Source organism: Ipomoea triloba, chromosome 12, assembly GCF_003576645.1.
Source record: "Ipomoea triloba cultivar NCNSP0323 chromosome 12, ASM357664v1".
Lineage (NCBI taxonomy): Eukaryota > Viridiplantae > Streptophyta > Magnoliopsida > Solanales > Convolvulaceae > Ipomoea > Ipomoea triloba.
Genome location: NC_044927.1, coordinates 15,683,871 through 15,707,453, shown reverse-complemented (window position 1 = coordinate 15,707,453; position 23,583 = coordinate 15,683,871). Strand labels below are relative to the sequence as shown.

At 37.6% G+C, this 23,583-nt stretch overlaps 2 protein-coding genes across 2 annotated transcripts; both read right to left on the bottom strand.

The window, feature by feature from the left end:
* Positions 1-810: 810 nt before the first annotated feature.
* On the bottom strand, positions 811-6,814 carry LOC115998894 (phospholipase D alpha 1-like). The gene is made up of 4 exons (XM_031238563.1): positions 6,657-6,814; positions 6,393-6,487; positions 1,870-3,766; positions 811-1,503 (listed from the first exon to the last, which is right to left on the bottom strand). Exons 2-4 carry the CDS (start codon positions 6,483-6,485, stop codon positions 1,070-1,072), a joined length of 2,424 nt encoding a protein of 807 aa, XP_031094423.1. The 5' UTR covers positions 6,486-6,487; positions 6,657-6,814; the 3' UTR covers positions 811-1,069.
* A 15,485-nt stretch (positions 6,815-22,299) lies between these two features.
* LOC115999437 lies at positions 22,300-22,818 on the bottom strand. Its single transcript, XM_031239287.1, has one exon. It carries the CDS (start codon positions 22,816-22,818, stop codon positions 22,300-22,302), a length of 519 nt encoding a protein of 172 aa, XP_031095147.1.
* Between the last annotated feature and the right edge of the window lie 765 nt (positions 22,819-23,583).

Genomic DNA, 23,583 nt, shown 5'->3' with positions numbered 1-23,583 from the left:
TTAGTAATTTTAATCTAGAACTGTATTACGAATAGGAACGTAGGGAACAATATATTTTATTAGGAATTGTGTTACCATATTTTAATGTACAATTGTATAACGAATAGGAATTGTATTATCATATTTTACAATATTACGCAAACCTTAATAGTATATGACTGTTTTGGGTGGAAAGTTAAAATTGAGGATTTTATTTTTGTTAATAGTATATATTGCATTGCTGGAAAATATATGTAATGTATTATTATGATTAGTAATTTTAGTTTGTATTATGAATAGGAACCTAGGGAATAATATATTTTATTAGGAATTGTATTACCATATTTTAATGTACAATTGTACAATATTAGACAAATCTTAATAGTATAGAACTGTTTTGGGCGGGAAGTTAAAGTTGATGATTTTGTTAAAATTCTTATTATAGATAGATATAGATTTAATTATTAAAATTGACGATTATATAACAAGAAACTGCTACTTTACTCTAAATAAAATTTAACAAATATATATTTAAAAAATCAAAATATTCTTTTATAATTTATCCAAGAAAAAAAGTAGGGTCCACTACATTTACTTCCAAATTTTACTAATGATGGGATATTTTCATCATGTATGTAGGTCTAATAAAAGTGTTTTGGGATTTGTGACAGGGAGAAAATTGGAAGTAGGAAATTAAATGGGAGTCATATATGTAGTATTATGAGACAAAAGATAGTACAAGTATCCAACATTGTGTTAAGACAATCCATTTACTAAAGAGTTAAATTAATGGACTCTCAAATCTTACTCCTTAAAATCTGTTTTTTGATATGACAAAAAATAGAGCACATATATTATTTTCCTTTACTAAAATGCATGTTTATTTCATAATTCATACATACATAGCAAACACTCGAAAAGCTTAGATATGAATCCATTATTGTGTATGAGTCATATTATATATATTCATTTTCCTACAACCATAAAATAAAAGAAGCAGCTGCTATTTACATGTATGACGACGTAGATAATAGCGGGCATTGCATGAGTGGTTGAGATGAGAAAATTAAAAGTGATCGATCTGAGGAGTTTAAGTAGTGAGGATTGGGGGAAGAAAATTGGATTTGGTTCCAAGAACTGGTGCCTTGGTATCGGGGAAATTTTGAAATCCAGGCAGCTCAGTTACCTGTCCATTTTCAGTGACTCCGATGGGGTAGCACAGCAGATGGGCAGGCATGTCGCGCTCCAAGGTCTCGCCGGAGTAGAGGTTCCAGTTGTTTTCTGCTATTTGGTTTACCTTGTGAACGCACTCCATGCTCTCCGGATGGACGAAGCAGTTGTCTAGCATGCCCAGATGCTCGTACCACAGCGCCATTCGGAAGCCGTGAACCTGCCCCCTCGCCGGCTGCCTAACCGATAGGTGGTGCGGCTGGTATGCTCCCATCGCGATTTCTGAGTCGCGCGCGCCGTCCATTGATCTCTGGTTTATGTTGGCTGATCCTACGATTATGTATTCATCGTCAACTGCATGCAACCAAAACCGACCACAACAATGTTAGCTAGCTAGCTGTCACAACTTTAATTGCACCACTTAGCCTAGTTCAATTGGTTGGTTAGGGGATTGTTGGCAGAAGGTCAAATTTAATAGCATGTGGCTAGGAGATTTCGTTAGACTGAGGGCGGGTAAAGGACCAGTTAAGTCTAACATTGGGCTTGAAAAATGTGTGATGGTATAAGTAAATAAAATTACTTCTTGGCTACTAGTAGGTATATATAGCTATTGGGGTGGTGATAGACTTGGATGTAACAAATGGTAGCAAAGTCCCCCCAAGAGCAATTAATTGTTTGGGCGAGAGTGGATTAGTGGTAATCACTTATCCTAATTCTTACCTATCATCATTTTAGCATGAACATATATCATGAACCTCCTGGCTTCCTGAGCTCTGCTGTAGTCTGTATCATTATCCGGTTTCTCAGAGGGTTCATATTCGTCTCCTTTCTTGGTTTCCCTATTACCCAGGCAGAAGAAACTCAAGTAGTCCTTGGGGTTAGCCATGATCCCTTTGGCTTTCAGAGCTTGTACTATATCAGTATACATCATTTGCATTGTCCTCCTCTGCCAATCCAGAATCGCCTGCACCGAACCGCTCTCCGGATACCCCTCCGGCCACATCGGAACCACCACGTACACCGTGAACCGTTCCCCCGCCTCGATCTTACTCACGATCTTCAACGACAGTTCTTTGGGTACGAGGTGCAAGGCTTCGATGTCTTCGTCCTTGATGTCGTCTGAGTACCAAGAGAAGGAGCTTCCCAGGAAGTACTGATTCTCAATGTAGATGAAATTCTTGGCCCGACGAATTGCGTTGATATATGCGTCTTGAATGCTTCTATCAATGATGTTATCCTTCCCGGATACCAGCCCAGACTTGGCAGCCTCCTCAGGCGCATCTGGGAACCCGAAAGCGGCCCCGCCGTCGATGGACCGGAAAACCTGAACGTTCCATGTTTCCAGGTCATCAGGGAAGGTTACCGGAGAGGGAGGGATGATAATGCTCTCAAGATCTCTCAAGTCAAGGAGCAAATCCTTGCCGCCTTGTTTCCTCCATCTTTGCTCGAAGTTGAAGAGCACATCCCAAGCTGCCGGCCCTTCCAAGCGCGAGTGGATATCGTGCCATGGCTCCCTGGGTCCGCCTTTGTTAATGGACGCGCCTTCGAAGTTGGGCTGATGGAAATCCTCATGGTGGGCGGTGTTCAAGGTCCTAAACAGAGGGTGAAACGGAGAGTCGTATCTCCCATCGCAAAGATCAATCCCTCCAACAAAGCTAACAATCCTTCTCCTCTCTGTATCCCCATTCGGCATTTCGCCATCAACCACAACAATCTTTTGGTGGTGAGTAAACATGGTTCCAATCTCTATGTTCTGGATAATGCTCCTCCCATCGTCCGGGTTCCTGGGACACAACACGCAATTCACTTCAGTGTCCTTGAAATAATTCCCAGTTTCCTCATCATGAGTAGCCATAAGTCCATCTTTCTTAAGTAACCCAACAGAGGTTCTGTCATCCCAAACCAGCATTAAAACCCTCACCCCTTCACTGGCTTTCTTCTTCAGCAGCTCCCCCAGAGTGGCGTCCCCGCCCGGTTTCGGCCGCCTGGGATCCCTCACCAGCGTGATCTCAGTGTACACAGACCACCCTGTTATGTAAATCAAATGCTTGGCGTTAGTAATGGCGTCGAATATATCCTCCCAACACCGATGCGGCTCGTAGAATCTGCCCCCGGCCAGGGGAATTCTGGGAATGAACTTATCAGGAACATGAGCGTCCTGATACAGAGTGACCTTGCAACCTCGTCGCTGCGAAAAAAAGGTGTAGGGAACGCCGGGAAACCGCGCGGCTTTCACTCCACGGCCCCAACAACGTTCCCTCACGACATCAAAGAAGTGGAGTTTCACATGGATCTTAGAATGTCCGTGTATGGGATTACGATCGTTGTCCAAGAGAGGGAGCCACTGGTCGACTTCTTCCCCGCACAGGAGCCTTTCCGCAGGCATATAAGCTCTGCCAATCAGCTCTGCTCCAATGGGGTTGTCCACCTTCACACTGAACACCACATTGGATGCCATATGTGCGCAGTATATGTGGAAGGATTCGTACCAGCGGGGATTTTTGTGTTCATCAAGAAGCCTGGTGCGACCAACCCTTGCCTTTTCCAGATCAATGGTTGCGTATAATCTGGAAGCAGTCTTGTTGAAGCCCACAACACGCTCAGCGCCTTCCACGATCTGATATATATATAATAATCAAAATGAAAGGAGATCATTACTCATTAGCGTCAGTGATGACACTATTTCAGGATAAAATTAGACTTATTTCCAATAGATTTATAGATAACATCCTACTTTTAGTCTATTTTTTTCAAAACATCCTTCTTTAGTCATACTATTATTGTGGTATATTGTTAAATATTAAGACATTTTAAAAAGACTAAAGTTTAAATCAAGTTTATTAATCCAGATGTATCCCTCTCACAGTATTACCTCCAGTAAGGCTCGAACCCACCCCTCCCATGTGGGGTGCAACCGGGTGTCATTAAACCACAAATCTTTGGCAACACTAAGTGGGTATTTGGTGATCAGCTTATCAATCAATTTTAACTTATTTATTTAACTTTAGCTTATTGTCTTGGTTAAACGATTAATTTAATTTTTCACAATATTAATATACAAACATTAAATATTTAGAAACTAAATTAAAAGCAATACTCTTATTAAATATAAGAGATCACATTTAAAAATAAGTAAAATATACTAAAAAAAATAAATAAAGAAGAAAGAATATTGTTGACTAATGAATAGTAAATAAAATCCATAAATTATAAAAATGGGAGTAATTGATTATGATACATCAAAGATCCACCCTCCCTCGTCTCTTTTCTCTACACCACCCTATGATTCTCATTAATACAATCCTTTCCCATTGTTTTTTTGACAAAACTAAGTAACAATCTAACACAAAGGTCAAATCAATTGAAATCAATCCACAGGATTCTTACTGCATTATTATATTAGTCATAAACAGGGAACGAAATGAATTGGCAAAACTATCAACCACGCTAAGATTCGATTCAATTCTCATACAGTATTCACAACCAATTGATTTTTCTATTAAATATTTCCAAAAAAAAGGACATCTTTTTCTTCTTATGATTATTATTTATATAAAATGAATATGGGGCTTTACCACACAGTGCACTAATTTCATATTTAGTTAACAAGAGTGTCGTTTTTATTTCCAATAATAGTTAACAGCTCGGGAAAGTTTTATTAATGGACCAACAAATATTATTTTAAAAAATAGTATTTTAGGAATAAACATGTAATTTTTAATAACTGCAATAATGTATATGATGGAGACATGAGACATCGGGTTCATTTTATTGGATAAGTCTTGACCCAAGAAGATGAAAAAGTATAGAGAAAAATGCTTTAAAAAGATGCGTTACCAAGCGGTATCAAATCAACGACCCCAAGCATAATAACATCACAAGTTCCAAACCACCAAGTTACCATACATCTTATGTACAAGAAGGTAAGACACTCTATTTACTTATGTGGAGATCGTTGGCATCCAAGTAGTGAGGGGACACGTGTACGGCCAAAGTTGAAGGCAAGTCGATGTTATACAGTTGTCAAGCATTTGGAGGGGTCTCTACACTATAATGGCCTGTTTGGTTGGATGTAGTTTGGGGGGAATTGCAATTCAAATTCATTGAATTGCAATTCAGTGAATTCCCAAACTATATATACTGTTTGGTTGGAGGGAATTGCAATTCCCTCCAAATGATGAATTGCAATTCATGGGGTACCCCCATGAATTGCAATTCGGTGGAGAGGAGGGGCAATTTGTTGGTGTAAAGACAATTTTGCCCCTCCTCCCATACCCTCTGTCTTTTTTTCTTTTTTTTTTTTTTTTAATTTGAAATAATAATAATAATAATAATAATAATACTTATTATTATTATTTGAATTATTATTATTATTTTTTGAAAGAATTATTATTATTATTATTATTATTATTATTATTATTACTACTACTACTACTATTATTACTACAATATCTACCACAATATAAGGGCATTTTAGTCATTTTGTCACTTATTACCTTTTAATTCCCTGTATTCCTATTTCTGCATACCAAACAATGTAATTTCAATTCATACTTTATTCATTGAATTGCAATTCTACCGAATTACAATTCTTTTCCACCCTAATTCTCTCCTCCCAACCAAACGCCATGTAAAGATACCATTTCCTCCTCTTAAAAATCATTCATTGGCTCACTAAATCCTAATTGGCTTAATGATTTGTGATCCTTAACCTTTTTTATTTAACAAACTATCTCTTCTATTGCTTCAAAAATGAACGTCATACATGGCCCCAAAGTGACCCGTCAAACTAAAACAAAAGCCCCAAACTGGGTAGCAAATATCAAAACTAGCTAAAACCAACACCATCTTATCTAAAGAGTCAAAGTAGAACTACCACAAGCCAACCATTCATCCAACCTCATCATCCTAACCTTCAATCTTTATACTAGAGTTCGATTCTCACACCTACATTAGCTCGTTCTATACTTGTATACTCGATTTATGGTGGATCCTGCCCCAACAAAGCCATCAGTATGAAAAAGACTGAAATCATAGAGCTTTATTCTTTAATCTATACAGATTGCTTCACCACACATTATTTCGCCAAGAACAGAACAGACAACATTAACTTAATCAAATTAAAACATGGGATCAAGCTAAGAACATAAATCTATGCTATGCTATGATACCAGGCCGCCCCGAATTGAAATGGAATATAGTTAAGCATTTCGATGAGAAAAGAATTATAATAAATTAATTACCTTGTGGAAAAAGTTATGGAGGCCATCGGTCTTTATCTTGTCAACCTCATAGACGCAGACATGGAGTGTACCGTGGAGCAGCAGTTGCGCCATTTCTGATTCCACAACACAAAATACAGAATCAAATCAACAAGAATTTCATGCGGCGATATATATATATATATATATATATATATATATATATATATATATATATATATATATATATAGAAGACTGTAATAAAACGTCAGAAAAAGATAGAAGAGAGTGTTAGTAAATTAAACCTTTTGGTTTTGCAGAAAAGTTTCAGACAAGAATTGAAGATGATGGAGAAATAATGAGAAAGAGCGAGGCTGAGAGGAAGCTGATGAAATGAAGCAGAGGATAGGAAGAGATTATCTTCCAAAACTATAAGTTTTTTTTGTTTTAACTTTTTGTTAGAGTCTTTTCAAAAAAAAAAAAAAAAAAAAAACTTTTTGTTAGAGTGTGAAAGGTAGTAGGTGAAACTAACCGTGAGGGGGTAATTAACTAGTGAAGGTTGGCATGTTGTGATAGGGTAAGGCTACCCATTTAATTTTTAAGCATTGATGTCTGCAGATCGATAGGCGGATCAGACTTTGAAACCAACCACAACATGGTGCGTGTATGCCACACCCTCATCTCGCTCTCTCACATATATAAGATGATGCATTTCAATGAGAACTAATCCTTCCATAGAAAACCTGTGAACTTATACATAAATGCACACAATCTTAGACTTTGGTGCACAACGCACAATACAAACTTGTACGTAAGTTATTGTGTACATTTATGTTTGTTCACAGATTTTTATGCACAGAAGTAAAATGGACTGAAAGTCTGAAACATAGGCAAAAATAAAAATAGGATCAAATCAACATTAATGTTAAATCAAACTAATTAACAAGTTTAACTCATTTATGTGGGACTAAAATTTTAAAAATAAAAATTAATTAGAAACAAATTTTTGGTGCACCAGAGGGGCTCAAGATTAGTAATTACTAAACTCTTCTAGTAGAAAATTAATTAGAAAATCGTAAAATATTCATTAAAATTATTAAGATGAAAATATAAATTTTTGTTTAAAAAAAAATCAATCTTGTTGTTGGAAGTTATTGTAATATTTAATTTGGATATAACTAAGATAGAGAAGAAAGCAAAGATATACGCATTTGGAAGGTAGTACAGATGGGTAGTGCAGGGAAAAGCAGGCATTACATCACGTATGAATGCATTCAATAGCTGTGGGATCCCTAAATTATTATTTTGTCCAGACCAATACAAGATCTCCACTTTGCAATTGCATTCATATCTTCAAAAAAAAAATTATCTTTTATTTCAGTTAGACCAGGCCCTACTGATTGAACCACTAAACCTTTGATGGTTGCATATTTCTTATCTTAATTAATTACATGAATTAAATATTTTGTACTCATTTTACAAATTTATTAGGGTGATTGTATGGGAATGCACAAATTATGTTCCACACAGTGCTACATGAATCATAACAAAAATTGCATTTTTAATATATTAAAAGTACATTATTTGTGTACTAAATACACATTATACATAATAATGTACTTTTATCACTCAAATAATGTAATTTCTCTCAATACAATGTACATTTTTAATATATTAAAAATATATTATTATTCTCAAAAATATATATATTATTTTGCACTAAATATACATTATTTGATAGTATGATATACAGAGTTGTGTGGACCAATATTACAAGTTTAATTCTTGCAAATATTATTTTGAAAAAAAAAAAAACATTAAAACTCGAACCTGTTTTCTTGGACCTGTCTGTTACCAACCATATTTTCCACAAGAGCACATGATGGTTTCTTGATTATGGGGTCTGTGCCTGTCTTCACCTTTCAGTATGTACATTTGAGTAATTTGACTTTACTTATTTTGAGTAATACATTATCAAACGATTTTTTTTTTTCGTTTTTTAATTTTTTCAGTATGTACATTTGACTTTACTTATTTTGAGTAATACATTATCAAACGATTTTTTTTTTTCGTTTTTTAATTTTTTAAATTCAATATAATCTCAATTCTCTTTGCCAAAATAATAAAAATTTCAGACTTGCATTTGGACCTACAAATCCAAAGGCTTAAATTCAATATATATATTTTGGCATTAAGCGTTATGTGTGTGTATATCATGTTATGTGTTTTTGAACATCGTGTTACGAAATTCTGTACATTAAGCGTAAAGATTCTGCACATGAAATTGATTAGTAATTGTACAACACAAAACATATTGTGTGTCTTATTTTACAAATTGAGTTAATTCCATTTTTGTTCCTAGATTTATAGGTGACAATCTACTTTTAGTCCTTTTTTATTAGAACATCCTCATTTGGTCCTAGTATTATTGTGGCATGACCAATTTTAGTCATCAAGCAACAAAATCGTTGAAATATCGTTAAATACAAAGGCATTTCAATTTTTTTATACAAAGTATGTTTAACCGCTGTATTTTTTATGTTTATTTTTTTGAAAACATTCATAATTGAAGACCGAAATGTCATTGTATTTAACGATATTTAAACTGATTTGTTGATAAAGGACCAAAAATGGTCATGCCATAATAATACTAAAACCAAAAGTGGATGACAATTTCACAAAAAAAGAGGTTCATCAGCCGCCATAGCTATCAACCAAACCAAGGATAAAGGTTGGGCGACTGCCAATCCCAATATGGCTAGGGGCACCAATCATCCCGACAGTTGGAGGGATAAAACAAGAGATCGCAAAATCAAAAAAGGTAGTCGATATAGACAGTTCAAAAGAGATTGTCTCGTCTCCGTTTTATCATGGGAGTGGCTTAAAAGAAATTTCTAGAGATGATACGTGTCTGTCCATTTGTGGCGACAATGCCTCGGTCAGTAACGCTGATCATTATGATGATTCGGAGACCAGGTCATATAATATACGTAGTATGTCTTTATGGGCCAACTTGTTATTTGCATAATAAAAAAAATATATGATCACTTTTTATTGTATAATAATAATTAAAAAAATGGATTTTGATTTCATTCCCTAGTCTTATTGTAAAAGGCCATTAAAACCAAAAAAAAGTCATTTTTGTGAATTTGACCAATAAAAAAAAAATTTACCAAATAGAATGGTAATAAGGGAAATAATAAAACATTTTTTCAAAAATAAGTATGTTGCCATTATAAAGAACTACCAATAATTGGAAAAAAGAAGAAAAACTCATCTTAACCAAAAACAATCTGCCTTTTATTCCAGGTTTCTAGCGGCATAGCGACAACAAACTGAGATGATGAAGCAGGCAACAACAACGACAACAATGGTGCCGTCGCTATTCGTCCCTCCGCCGGAGCGAAACGGCTACGCACAAACAGGTAGAGTCCAACGCTATTAATGTCGTCGATCCTCCGATGCAAAAACCCGCCATCGCCGCTCAATGCATGCACATGTGAGGTTATGAATTGAATTGTGGATTAATGAGAATAAGCAGGGTATAAATAGTGTACATGAGGAAGGAAGTTATAACTACTCACTAACCTATAGGAGCCTATTTAGAACAACTAACAAATATAAATAATATCAGCCGCAACTAACAAATATAAATAATGTCAGCCACACAAATATAAATAATATCAGCCACACATATGTTTAACACGCCCCCGCAAGATTGAGGATCTGTTGGAGACACCAATCTTGGACTGTAGCTGAAGAAACTGATGTCGGCCAAGTGGCTTGGTAAGAAGATCAACAAGTTGAGCCGAGGAAGAGACATGTTGTACTACCAACGCGCCACTCGAGACCAAGTCCCTGACGAAGAAGTAGTCCAAGGCCAGGTGTTTCATGAGGGAATGAAACACGGGATTTTTACAAACGTACGTGGCGCTGAGATTGTCGCAGAACAGTACCGGAGGCTTCACCAGACCCAATTTTAGCTCTTGTAACAAATTCTTAACCTAGAGAACCTCTGCTGCTACATTTGCCAATGCCCGGTACTCAGCCTCTGTAGACAACCTAGAGACAGACTTCTGCCGTGTAGACCTCCAAGAGATAAGATTATTGGCCAAGTATACCAGGTAAGCGGTAGTAAAACAGCCCAGAGTGGTACAACCTCCCCAATTTGAATTAGAGTGTACATGCAACGAAAGCGGTTGACGTGCTTGAAGGAGTAGACTATGACAAACCGTCCCTTTAAGGTAACGCAGTAACCGTTTAGCAGCCTGCCAGTGCAAGTCCGAAGGCGCATTCATGAACTGTGAGAGCCGATTGACCGCAAACGCCACATCAGACCGTGTGAGCACTAAATACTACATTAGACCAAGCAGGCGACGAAATTGGGTAGCATCAGTCGCGGCACCGGACGATTGTAGCGGTATCAACTTCTCAGAAATAGCCAGTGGTGTTGAAACATCCTTTGCACCATCCATCTTGAATTGCGTCAATATATCAGTAATATATTGACTTTGTGACAAAAAAATTTCATCAACAGTAGTGATAACCTCTACACCCAGAAAATGATGTAAGGTGCCGAGGTCCTTGAGAGCAAATTGCGCTGACAGGGTGCCAACAAAACGATTAAGCTAGATAGAATCATTCCCTGTCAACAAAATATCATCTACATATACTAAAAAATAAACAACAACACCATGAGCTGAATAAACAAATAGTGAAGCATCTGCCTGTGATTTAGTGAGACCACAACGTTGCAAGAATAACGAGAGCTCCTGGTACCAAGCTCTGGGGGCTTGCTTAAGGCCATATAGAGCTTTAGTCAACTTGTAAACATGAGTAGGGTACAAAGGATCAACATATCCCGGTGGTTGCTCCATATAGACCTCCTCATGCAATGTGCCATGGAGGAATGCGTTATTGATATCCAACTGGCACAAACCCCAGCAATTACTCAATACAATAGTTAGAATTAGGCGAATGGTGACTGGTTTCATAACCGGGCTATAGGTCTCAAAGTAATCTGGCCAGCAGTCTGCAAAAACCCTTTAGCAACAAGGCGTGCCTTGTATCGATCAACCGACCCATCTGGTTTACGCTTGACACGGTAAACCCACTTACAACCAATCGGAACCTCGACTCCACGAGGTACAAGACGCCATGTTTTGTTGCGGTGTAAGGCGTTGAACTCCTCATCCATGGCTTTCCTCCACCTAGCGTTTTTTAGGGCTTGAGCAACGGTAGAAGGCTCTAAAGCGGGAGGTAAGGGATGGGCAGTGGTGTGGTTGATGACATAATCAGAACACCTGGGGTTAGGACGGTGTTGCCTGGTAGAATGACGCAGCCCATCCTACTGTTGAGAAGTTTCGGTGGTGGTGGCTGTCAGGGAAGGCGTAAGAGTAGGCTGAGGTTGAGTAGGGGGTGGAATGTCTATAGAAATAGTAGGCGACGAACTATTCGAAGAAGGCGACAGGTTATGGTCAGGCTGCGACGAAGCTGACGACGAGGTGTGAGAATTGCCAGACTGTGCTCGCTGGATTGTGCAGGCGACGAGGCGAAGTGCGGCAATTGTTGTCTAGCAGATTCTAACGAAGAAGACATAGCCGGCGAACCAACCGGCGTGGACGGCGCTATAGATGATGCGGCACCTGTATACACGGACTCCGCAGTAGTAAAGGGTGATTTGAACAGAACTTGTGGCAGGTTAGAAGACTGGAAACTAGTAGACATATTTGACTTGACTTGAAACTCTTTTGAAGGAAACACATTGGGGACAAAATGTACATGCCTTGACAAATAAACACGGTTCGAGACAAAATCAAGGCATTTATAGGCTGATTGAGTGTTTGAATACCCAAGAAAAATACATGGTCGGGATTTAGGTTCTAGTTTTTTTGTATGATAGGGTCGTAACCACGGAAAGCAAAGACAACCAAAAGGTTGTAACTTATCATAATTTGGCGATTGTTTGAACAAAACATGATACGGACATTGATTACCTAGCGTTGGTGTTGGGAGCCGATTAATCAGGTAAACAACTGTTTGAAACACATGAGACCACTAGGAGGACGACAAAGCGGCAGCATGAAGGAGCAACATGCCAGTTTCGACGATATGCCTATGTCGCCGTTCAGCCATGCCATTGTGCTCAGGAGTGTGTGGTGGAGTAGTGAAATGTGAAATGCCATGAGCATTAAATAGTGGTGCTAGTTTAATGAACTCCCCCCCATTTTCAGAATAAACTGAAACAATTGACATACCGAAATACTTCTCCACTAACCTTTTAAACTGAGGAAATATCACAAAAACATCAGATTTCCTTTTTAAAGGATATAGCCAAATGTATCTGGAAAAATGATCAACAAAGATGACATAATAAACAAACCCATAAACAGATGTTTCAGAGGTGCCCCATACATCAGTATAAATCAATTGCAAAGGTTTAGTACTAACAAGAGTGCTTTTGCCAAAAGGTAGTTTATGACTTTTGTACATATTGCACGATTGATAATGGAATTGACGTAAGGACGACATAGAGATAGGAATATTACAGTGTTGCAACACTAGACGTAGCACCTTATTGGACGAATGACCAAGGCGATGGTGCCACTGCTGATGAGCACAAATGATGAGTGTAAAAAGGGTGTAATGTCGTTCCACTGAGGATTAGGGTTATGGCACGAAATTGTGTGAATTACCAGGCACTAGAGTATGTGAATTTATAGAATCCAAGCAACAAAGATTGAATGGTGTAGAAAAAAGCAATTGATTAGGGTGAAAACTATATGATAAAGATATGGGCCAGATTAGGGGATTGTAACCTTGATGTTCCAACCAACTCAGGATTAGGGAAAGAATAATTAAGCAAGGGATATATGGGCAATGCACAAAAGAATTCTACTCAGCTACTTTCGTAATCAATAAGAGAATTAGGCTAAGATTGCCCCACTGTCGTGATGCATCAATCATAACTTTAAACACCTAAGCATTGTAAGCCCCCAAAATTACCTCTACTTTCATAGCAGGAAAATTAGGTTGAAATTGGTAAGGCTCGAGGTCTCCATCCAACTTTCGTTGTAATGAATCCCTCTCCTAAACTAGCAATTAATTGTGGCCATCAATCAATAACAAGTAGAACGAAATCCCCAAATCAACATAAACCCTAGGTAAAAGATTCAATCCCTTTATGCAATTAATTACCAATTGAACATCAAGATTAACAATGGATCCCTAATCCAAACCCATAAACGAACTACTCCCGCATGATGGGAGTAAACAAAACAAAGCAATAATTAATAACCATAAACATTGCAAGAAAGTAATAAAGGAATAAGAGAACTTAACTGACAAAGAACAAATCCAATCTTCAATCTTTGATTCCAATCTTGAAATAAAATAATCAAATGTAAAACTAGTCTAAACTATGCTGGGGAAAATATAAACTAAAAACTAGGGTTCAGAACTTTGTAAGGGAACCTCCTCCAATTGTAGAGAATAGGTAGAATATATAGGAGATAGATGAGCCTTGGCCCATTAGGCAACTTCCAATTCTTTTCCAGTTTGTATTCTTGTTTCCTTTCTTCCTTGTAATTTCTTCCAAAACTTGTCCAAAATGCTCCAAAATTCCTCCTTTGTAGTTCCTTGTAGATAATTCAACACTTGGACAATATAACACACAAACAATTCCCAATTTCACTAGGATAAGGGAAATACAATTAAAATAAGGGGTGAATTATTGTATAAAATAGCAGATATCAACTGCGATACTAGGGACAGATTTGTGGTGTTTATTGAGGGCTGACACGAGAGTGGTCCGTAGTAGACACCATTAATGTTCGCCCCTCGTAGTAGTGACATCCCCGTTTGAAGATCCTTCACAATAAAATGAGAATCAAAAAATTCAACGGACACTTGATTAGTTTTGCACAGTTGAGACACAGATAATAGATTATTATGCAACTGTGGGACACGTAGAACGTTTTGGAGAGTGAGCACAGAAGTGGGAGTGGGAATGGTAGTCTGACCAATATGGGAAATTTTTAAAGAATTACCGTCGCCCAGGCGAATTTCGTCGGGACCCTTGTACTCAGAAAATGTCTGGAGAGGAGTAACACTCAGGGTGGCATGGGACCCTTGTTGGTTGTAGCGTTCTGATTGTTCCGTGGAGGAAAAAAACTACGTTGGGTAGCATTAGCAGTGGGCAGTATAGACTGGCGGGCATCATCAGCCTCCTTTAATTGACGTTCATGATCTGTGAGAACATCGGCTAACTAACCCAAGGAAATGGGAGTTTCGCGAATACGAACAGCAGAAATGATGGGACTGTATTCTTCCCCTAGTTGTGTTAATATGTAGACAACTAGGTCTTCATCAAAGACAGGGCATTGAGCCAATGCCAGATCATCAGCTATGGACCGCATATCATTCAGATAAGCAGTAACCGACCGAGCACCCCTCGGATTTGTAGTGAGTTTAGCCTTGAGGGAAATAATGCGTCCTCGAGAGGCACTAGCATAATTAGCAACGAGCCGTTTCCAGGCATCACAAGCTGTTGTAGCAGAAGATATAAGGGGTTGGATTGTGTCTAAACAGCTCCCTAAAATAACATTAGTAATTATTTGATCTTGATGGTACCAAGTTAAATGTGCCGGGTTTGGGGTGGTTTGTGCAGTATCGGAAAACTTGGCCGGTTCTTTGACAGAGCCGTCAATGTAACCGAGGAGATTGAAGCCAATCAGAGTAGCTTGAACTTGGCGTCTCCAGACCGGAAAATTTGTGGGGGTGAGTTTGATTGGGAAGTTTGATGGTGTAGTGAGTTGGATCACTTCATTAGACGTCGTAGGAACAACAATTGTAGACGCCATTAATAGATAGAGTTGACAAAGGAAAGCGGAAAAAAAAACTTTCTTAGGAGATTGTGGCTCTCGATACCATGTAAGGTTATGAATTGAATTGTGGATTAATGAGAATAAGTAGGGTATAAATAGTGTACAGGAGGAAGGAAGTTATAACTACTCACTAACGTATAGGAGCCTATTTAAAACAACTAACAAATATAAATAATATCAGCCGCAACTAACAAATATAAATAATGTCAGCCACACAAATAATATAAATAATATCAGCCACACATATGTTTAATAGCACAGACCTTGCTCAATCGACATATTAGAGTTGCCATCGCCAAAACTCCGATCGCTCAAGATTGCCGCCGTCGAGCTGTGTTGCCGATCGTCGTGGGAAAAAGCTTCGCCGACTACCATCGGACTAGACCAGAGATCTCACTAGATTTTCGTTGTCCAATGCCGTAAGCCACTCTTCCATTTTAGAAGAAAAAAACAATCAACAACAAAAAATTGCCCACTTGCACTCTAGCCGACGGTGCATGCACATGGCCAAAGACCGCCGTCGCTCTCACCGGCGCTCCAACCGGTGCTGTCGCCGCCACTCGTTGTCGGGGTAAGGATTCATGAAAAAGTTACATATATTTTTTATTCCACATAGGCATACAATATCCATATGAATATACATGATTTACCGTTCACTGAAGTAATGAAGCATTCTGATAACGTGTTGTGAATTGTTGTTTGTGCTCATTGGCCCGTTAGCTTCTAACCGGTGAATTGCAAACAGTTTCAAAGTATAAGTTAAAACAGTGAAATAACAAAATAATATAGAGAGTAGAGATAGAGAGTAGATACAAAATAATAGGGAGAAGAGTTAGAATTTCATTCCACTAGCATACACATACAAATACATATCAACATATATATAATTACATTTGTAACGGATATAATAATGACAAGTTTAATGATGGACCGTTACGTCCATTACACGAATAATGTCTATATTTATTTTATTTATAACAAATACTTTATTTATTGAGGGAAAATCATAAAATTTGCAATTTTTTTTTAAAAAAAAAAATTCATGAAATTAGGGTCCATTGGAAATATGAAAAATATTTGATAGAAAATAATTTTTAAAAAATGACTCATCTTTCAGAAAATATTTTAATTTTCTAGTGTTCGGCTAATGGCCAGAAAACTAGTTTTTTTGTTTGGTTCATTTTTTTTAAAGGAGCATAGTATTTGTTATATAATAATAATAATAATAATAATAATAATAATAATAATGATGATGATGATGATGATGATGATGATGATGATGATGGTGGTGGTAGTAGTGGTGGGGGTGGTTGTTGATAAGTTTATTTATGTCCATGCTTCCACCCCATATATAAACCTATTTTGAGTGATAAATAATTTGGTTTTATGCAGAATGTGCCTTAGTTCATTTGTTTGTATCATTAGGTGCATAAATTGTTGAATTGAAGACTATCGTATGCCTTTCGGGCATTTTGAATGAATCTCGAGTCAATGGGAGCTAAGATGAAGCTAAGGAGATGGCTAAAATACTTCAAAAGGAGCCAAAAAGTGATGTATTCAATGATCTTGGTCACTTGGGCAAACCAAGGAAAAAGTGGAACAAAAGAGCAAGAAGTTAAAATTCACACACAGATTGACCACTGTTATGATATTTTGACCATATCTCAGCTTAGGAATATCTAAATGAGTAATTCTTACTCCATTAGAAAGAAGACTTAAAGGGATATAAATCTTATGAAGACATCAAAGTCTATATTAGAAGGGAAAAGGGTCAAAATTAAATAACCCTACAAGTTGGAGCTGTGTCGCAGGAAGATTCTCTACACATCGAGAAGAGGTAAAATGACCCCGATTTCACTCTTAATTAACCCAATGCGTCGAGCCAAGACTTCGACGTATCGAGACCATCAAGATTTACGATTTTTTATGCTCGGAATTCTCTACTTTTCCCTCATTCTCAACCCCAACTATATATAGCATCATTTTTCTCTCAACCCTAAGTTTGGGGCTACGATTTGGGAATACAAAGGGAGTGAAGAGAGACAATTCTTCACACTCCTAAGGAAGAATGAGGGATCCCTACACCTTGGAAGAGTAAAATCATTGCAAAATTTTGGAAGAGGAATTGGAGGATCAAAAGCTACCAACTATAGAAAAGAGAAGAACTTAGAAGACACATTTGGGAGAAACTCTTCCTCTCTTCTTTACTTTAAGATTTTATTATATCTTCCTTGAAATAATTATTGTTGAAAGTTGAAACTATGTTAGCCATGGTTGGTTAAGCTTTTCTTATGGAGTTTTGGATAAAAGTGTTTATGAACCTATGTGCCTAGTTCTTCAATTTCTTAATGATATATTTATATTTGGATTTTATGACTTGTGTTGCAATTGTGATTTATATTGTTGATGCTTGTAATTAAAGGCCTAAATTACTTGTTTCATTGCTATAGAGTTCGGTTCGTTTTGAAACGGTTCGATTTCGGTTCGGTTTAAGATCCCCAAATTTCAACATTTCCTAATTTTTGGAACATACTATTGTAAGCTTATAAATCACGTAATAACATAAACACGTGATATACGGATCTATTAAAATACTAACCTCCAGCCATAGCTTCCGATTGATGAAGGTTGTGTAGTCTCGGGACTGTTGCAGAGTAACAGTATCGTTTCTCTCACTTTCTCAACCCTCTCTTTGATGGTGTAGAGAATGAATGTTCAAGCAGTGAGAGGACCAAGGGCTCTATTTATACTAACCATATGCCATCAATATGGTAATGTATCCCTTCCCCATTATACTTCCAATCACCATTATTATTTACCTTAATTGACAGAAGCTGATATGGAAGTTATGCACCATATAATTATATTACCTATATTATAATAATCTAATATTGGTAGTGTTACATTCTCCCACTTGGTGCAAAACTCCATAACCCTAAAACCAGAAAAACACCAACCATAGTGATATGTCCTCCTTAAAACGAGTAGCATCCATTATGATTAAATGCAAACTGATTTTGGGGACTTAATTTTTTGGGAAATTTAATGAAACAAACCCTATGTTTATTTCAGGTCCAACTAAAGTACATTATCTCAATAAAATATAAAGGTGTACAAACTTAAATGAGATAAATGTCTGAAAGCAAAAGAATTTCATTAAAATGGAATACTGAATGTATATACAAATTACAAAGTGGGCGAAAGTCCCATTTCTTTAACAAGATCCTTGAATTTAAATGGAGGCATGCCTTTAGTCAAGGGATCTGCTAACATCAACTCAGTACTAATGTGTTCAACGATTACAACTTTATTCTTGACACGCTCCCTAATAGCTAAGAATTTGATGTCGAGGTGCTTACTTCGACTCCCACTTTTGTCATTCTTAGCCAGGAAGACTGCAGCTGAGTTATCACAATAGACCTTCAATGGCTTAGATATGGAGTCCATGACTCTAAGCCTAGAGATGAAATTCTTGAGCCACACACCTTGTGATGTAGCCTCGTAAAGGGAAACGAACTCGGCTTCCATGGTAGAAGTAGTTATTAAAGATTGTTTAACACTTCTCCACGAGATAGCCCCACCAGCCATGATAAAGACGCACCCTGAAGTTGACTTTCGAGAATCAATACAGCCAGCAAAGTCCGCATCAGAATAACCACAACATCTAGCATGTCCGTCTGCTTTAAACCAAGCACGTAACTCTTAGTTCCTTTTAGGTACCTCAAAACTCTCTTCACAGCTCTCCAGTGGTCCAAACCTAGATTATGCAAGTATCGTCCTAGCATCCCAACAGCAAAAGCTATGTCTGGCCTTGTACAGACTTGAATGTATCCAAGACACCCAACTGCTGCAGCATATGGGATGTTCTTCATGGATTCCTTTTCAACTGCTGCAGCATATGGGATGTTCTTCATGGATTCCTTTTCAAGATCTGCAGCATATGGGATGTTCTTCATGGATTCCTTTTCAAGATCATTCTTTGATGGGATGTTCTTCATGGATTCCTTTTCAAGATCATTCTTTGGACATTGATCCATCATGGATTCCTTTTCAAGATCATTCTTTGGACATTGATCCAAACTAAATTTGTCCCCTTTTGCTATGGGGGCAACGTTTGGTGAACAATTCTGCATCTGAAATCTCTCTAACACTTTGTTGATGTAGGTTTCTTGAGATAGACCCAGTATACCTCGAGACCTATCCCTATGGATTTTTATGCCAATAACATAAGAGGCATCACCCATATCCTTCATATCAAAGTTTTTAGAGAGGAATTGTTTCACATTACGAAGCATCCCCTTATCATTAGTGGCAAGCAAAATGTCATCCACATATAAAACAAGAAAGCATATTTTACTCCCATTTACCTTCTGGTATATACAATGATCAAGAGGATTTTCAGCAAAACCAAATGAAAAAATTACCCCATCGAACTTGATATACCATTGCCGGGAAGCTTGTTTTAGTCCATATATGGATTTCTTAAGCTTACAAACTAAGTTCTCACCACCCCTAGAAGAGAAACCTTCAGGTTGTTTCATAAAAACCTCCTCTTCTAGATCACCATTAAGAAAGACAGTTTTCACATCCATTTGTTGCAACTCAAGATTGAAATGTGTAACCAAAGCCAAAATGACTCGAAGTGAATCTTTCTTTGATACAGGAGAGAAAGTCTCCTTATAATCGATTCCTTCCTTTTGAGTAAATCCCTTCGCAACAAGTCGGGCCTTGTATCTCTCAATATTGCCTAATGAATCTCTTTTGGTCTTAAAGACCCATTTGCAGCCAATAGCCTTGGCCCCATTAGGCAATTCAACAAGTTCCCAAACTCCATTGCTCTTCATGGAATTTATTTCATCCATCATGGCTTTATACCATAAGTCAGATTGCGCACAATTTGTAGCTTGAGAAAATGTTTCAGGATCATTTTCAGCTCCTATGTCAAATTCTTGTAGATATGAAACATAATAACTAGGAAATGCTGATCGTTTCATCCGTGTAGACCGTCTTAAAGTTGGATCACCATCACCTTGCATAGGCTGTGGGGCAACAACCTCTTCAGGAACTGGGAGCAGTTCTTGATTTGGCTCAGTCTGCATCGGTTCAGGATCTTGCTGTAAATCCTGAATTGGTTCATCCATTGGCTCAAAATCCGATTCAGGGGATTGCTGTAAGTCCTGAACTGATTCTTCCAAAGGCTGAGCCTCAACAGCTTGTGGAATCTCAATAGTGGGATGTATATCTACAGGCGGATTTGAAAGAGCACTGCGGATAAGTACAACACCATTAGATGACGTAGAAGGCTGAGAGTCCATATGATCAAATGAAGGAATTAAGTCCTTAAATTGATCGCTCCCACTGATTAAGTCATCTTCAAGAAACTTAGCATTCCTTGATTCCACTATCCTAGTAGTATGAGATGGACAATAAAACCTATAACCCTTAGATGATTGTGCATATCCAATAAAGAAAGCACTAATTGTCCTTGGGTCAAGTTTCTTTTCGTGTGGGTTATAAATCCTCACCTCAGACGGACATCCCCAAACACGCATATGTTGCAAACTCGGTTTCCAACCTTTGAATAACTCAAACGGTGTCTTAGGGACAGCCTTGGTTGGAACACGGTTTAATATATACGTTGTCGTCTTAAGTGCTTCAGCCCACAACGACTTTGGAAGCTTAGAGTTGCTTAGCATACTCCGCACCATATCAAGAAGGGTCCTGTTTCTTCTTTCAGCTCTCCGCACCATATCAAGAAGGGTCCTGTTTCTTCTTTCAGCTACACCATTTTGGTCTGGAGAGGTCCTGTTTCTTCTTTCAGCTACACCATTTTGGTCTGGAGAGCCAGGCATGGTGTATTGAGCAACAATCCCATGCTCTTGAGAGCCAGGCATGGTGTATTGAGCAACAATCCCATGCTCTTGAAGAAACATACCAAAGGGACCAGGTGCTTGTCCATTTTCAGTATATCTACCATAATATTCACCTCCCCTATCAGATCTAACTATTTGTATTTAAAGGCATCCAATGCTTCATGTTTATTATGAAGTAAATACATATAGGTAAATCTTGAATAGTCATCAATGAAGGTGATGAAATATTTCTGACCGGAAATAGTCATATCGGGACAACATATGTCAGTATGAATAATTTCCAACAACGTTGAACTTCTATTGGCACCTTTCTTTGACTTGTTTGTTTGCTTACCCTTAATGCAGTCAACACAAGTCTCAAAATTAGTATAGTCTAGAGTGGAAAGAACTCCATCCTTTACCAATCTTTTAATTCTTTCAAGTGAGATATGTCCTAATCTCCGGTGCCATAACATTGAGGAATTTTCGTCAATACTACACCGTTTGGTGCCATTTTGATCATGTAAAGAATTGTGAATAAAATCATTCTTTGTGTTAAGACGATAAAGACCATCAGACAATGTACCATTAGCAACACAAGTAGAATTATGGAATAATTTGAAATACTTTTCATTAAATTCAAATTTAAAACCAAAGGGTACAAGTCTTGAAACTGAAATTAAATTCCTAGAGAAGCTAGGAACATAAAAGGTCTTATTCAATGTCAAAACAAAGCCATTATTCAAAACTAATTTGCAAACTCCAACGGCTTCCACTGATGATGCAATCTTGTTTCCAGAGAAGATTTTACACTCAGTTCCCGTTGGTTGTCTTAGACTTGTCATATCCTGCAAGGAGTTTGCAATGTGGATTGTTGAACCAGAGTCAACCCACCAAGAGTTAGTATTAACTTCTGACATATTGGATTCATAACATACAAAAGAAGATGAAATATTACCTTTCTGGGACATCCACTTCTTAAACTTGATACAATCCTTCTTCATGTGTCCTTTCTTTTTACAAAAGAAACACTTTTGTATCTTTTTTATGTCAGCTTTTGGGGTCATTTTCCCCTTTGTTGCTGCAGTGAATCTCTTAGCTTTCCCAGATTTCCCTTTAGGCTTTGCTGTGGCCAACATAGCAGTCTCCCCAACCTCTTCACTAAGCCTTTCTTCCTCTTGTGCACACATGGTTATCAACTCATTGATAGTCTAGTTGTCTTGATGTGTGTTGTAGGAAATCTTAAAGGGGCTATAGTGTTGAGGGAGGGTGTTAAGTGCAAAATGCACAACAAAGGTATCCGGTAAAATTATTCCCAACTTCTTCAATTGCGCTGCAATATCCCTGACTTGCATGATGTGTTTGCACGTGCCCTTGACAGTGGAAAGACGAAGACCAACAAACTTCATGATTAGAGTACTTGCCGAAGCTTTATTTGATGTAGCATATTGGTCATCAATAGCTTTGAACAAGGGTTCGACTTTATCAAAATGGTCAACTGAGCCACGAATACTCATTGGAATTCGTGTCTTAATGAAATACACACACAACCGATTGGACCTGGTCCATTGTGCGTGAAATTTCTTTTCATCCTCAGTGCTATCATCAGTGATAGGAGGAGGCTCTTTATTTTGAATAGCAAAATCCACCTCTATCAACCCTAAGTGTAGGAGAACAACGTCTTTCCACTCTTGGTGATTTTCATCGCTTAGCATAGGAACGTCAATCATTATTGTGTTTTGAGTTGGGATTTGAGTAGGTTCTGTAAAGAATAACAAATGCTTAGTTAGAATTTTCAAGGCTCAAAATAGAGAGAGAGTAACTGAAGTACATAATACTACCAATGTAAATTATGTAAAAGATAAATTCGTATGCCATAAAAATTGCCTGTGGGCTAAATTCTTACGCATAATGAACTTATCAAAACTGAATGGTGGAAACGGAATGGGTACGGTTTGGGTATGATTTTTCCACCCTTAATGACAAGCCTACCAAACTATATGCCGATACATAATCCCTGTGGGCAAATTATGATCATAGTTTAGTATTTCATCCTAATTAACCCTACAAATATAACAAAATTGCCTGTGGGCTAAATTTTGTCATATAACACAGAGTTAACTACAAGGTTCTTACCTAAACTTTATGTGACTAATAATATTTAATATGTAATTTCAGTAAATTAAAGATGCTGTGGCTACTCTTTAATTGACCAAATTTAAATATAATCACAATGGTAAGGGTATTTAAAACCTAATCAAGCAAATTAAACCAAAACATGATTAACAATCCTTAGGTATACTCCCAGGAAAGTTGGTTGGTGCTAAGGCGCCATTAAAAACCAACTCCTTAGACAGAGTAGCGTCGCAAGTGTTGGTCCCAAGGGGATGGGGTACAAGTCTAGAGGGGGGGGGGGGGAATAGACTTGTATAAGATTTTGCAAATCTTTTCAACCTCTCGTGTGTATTGAACTTAGGATGTTTAGGTTCGATACC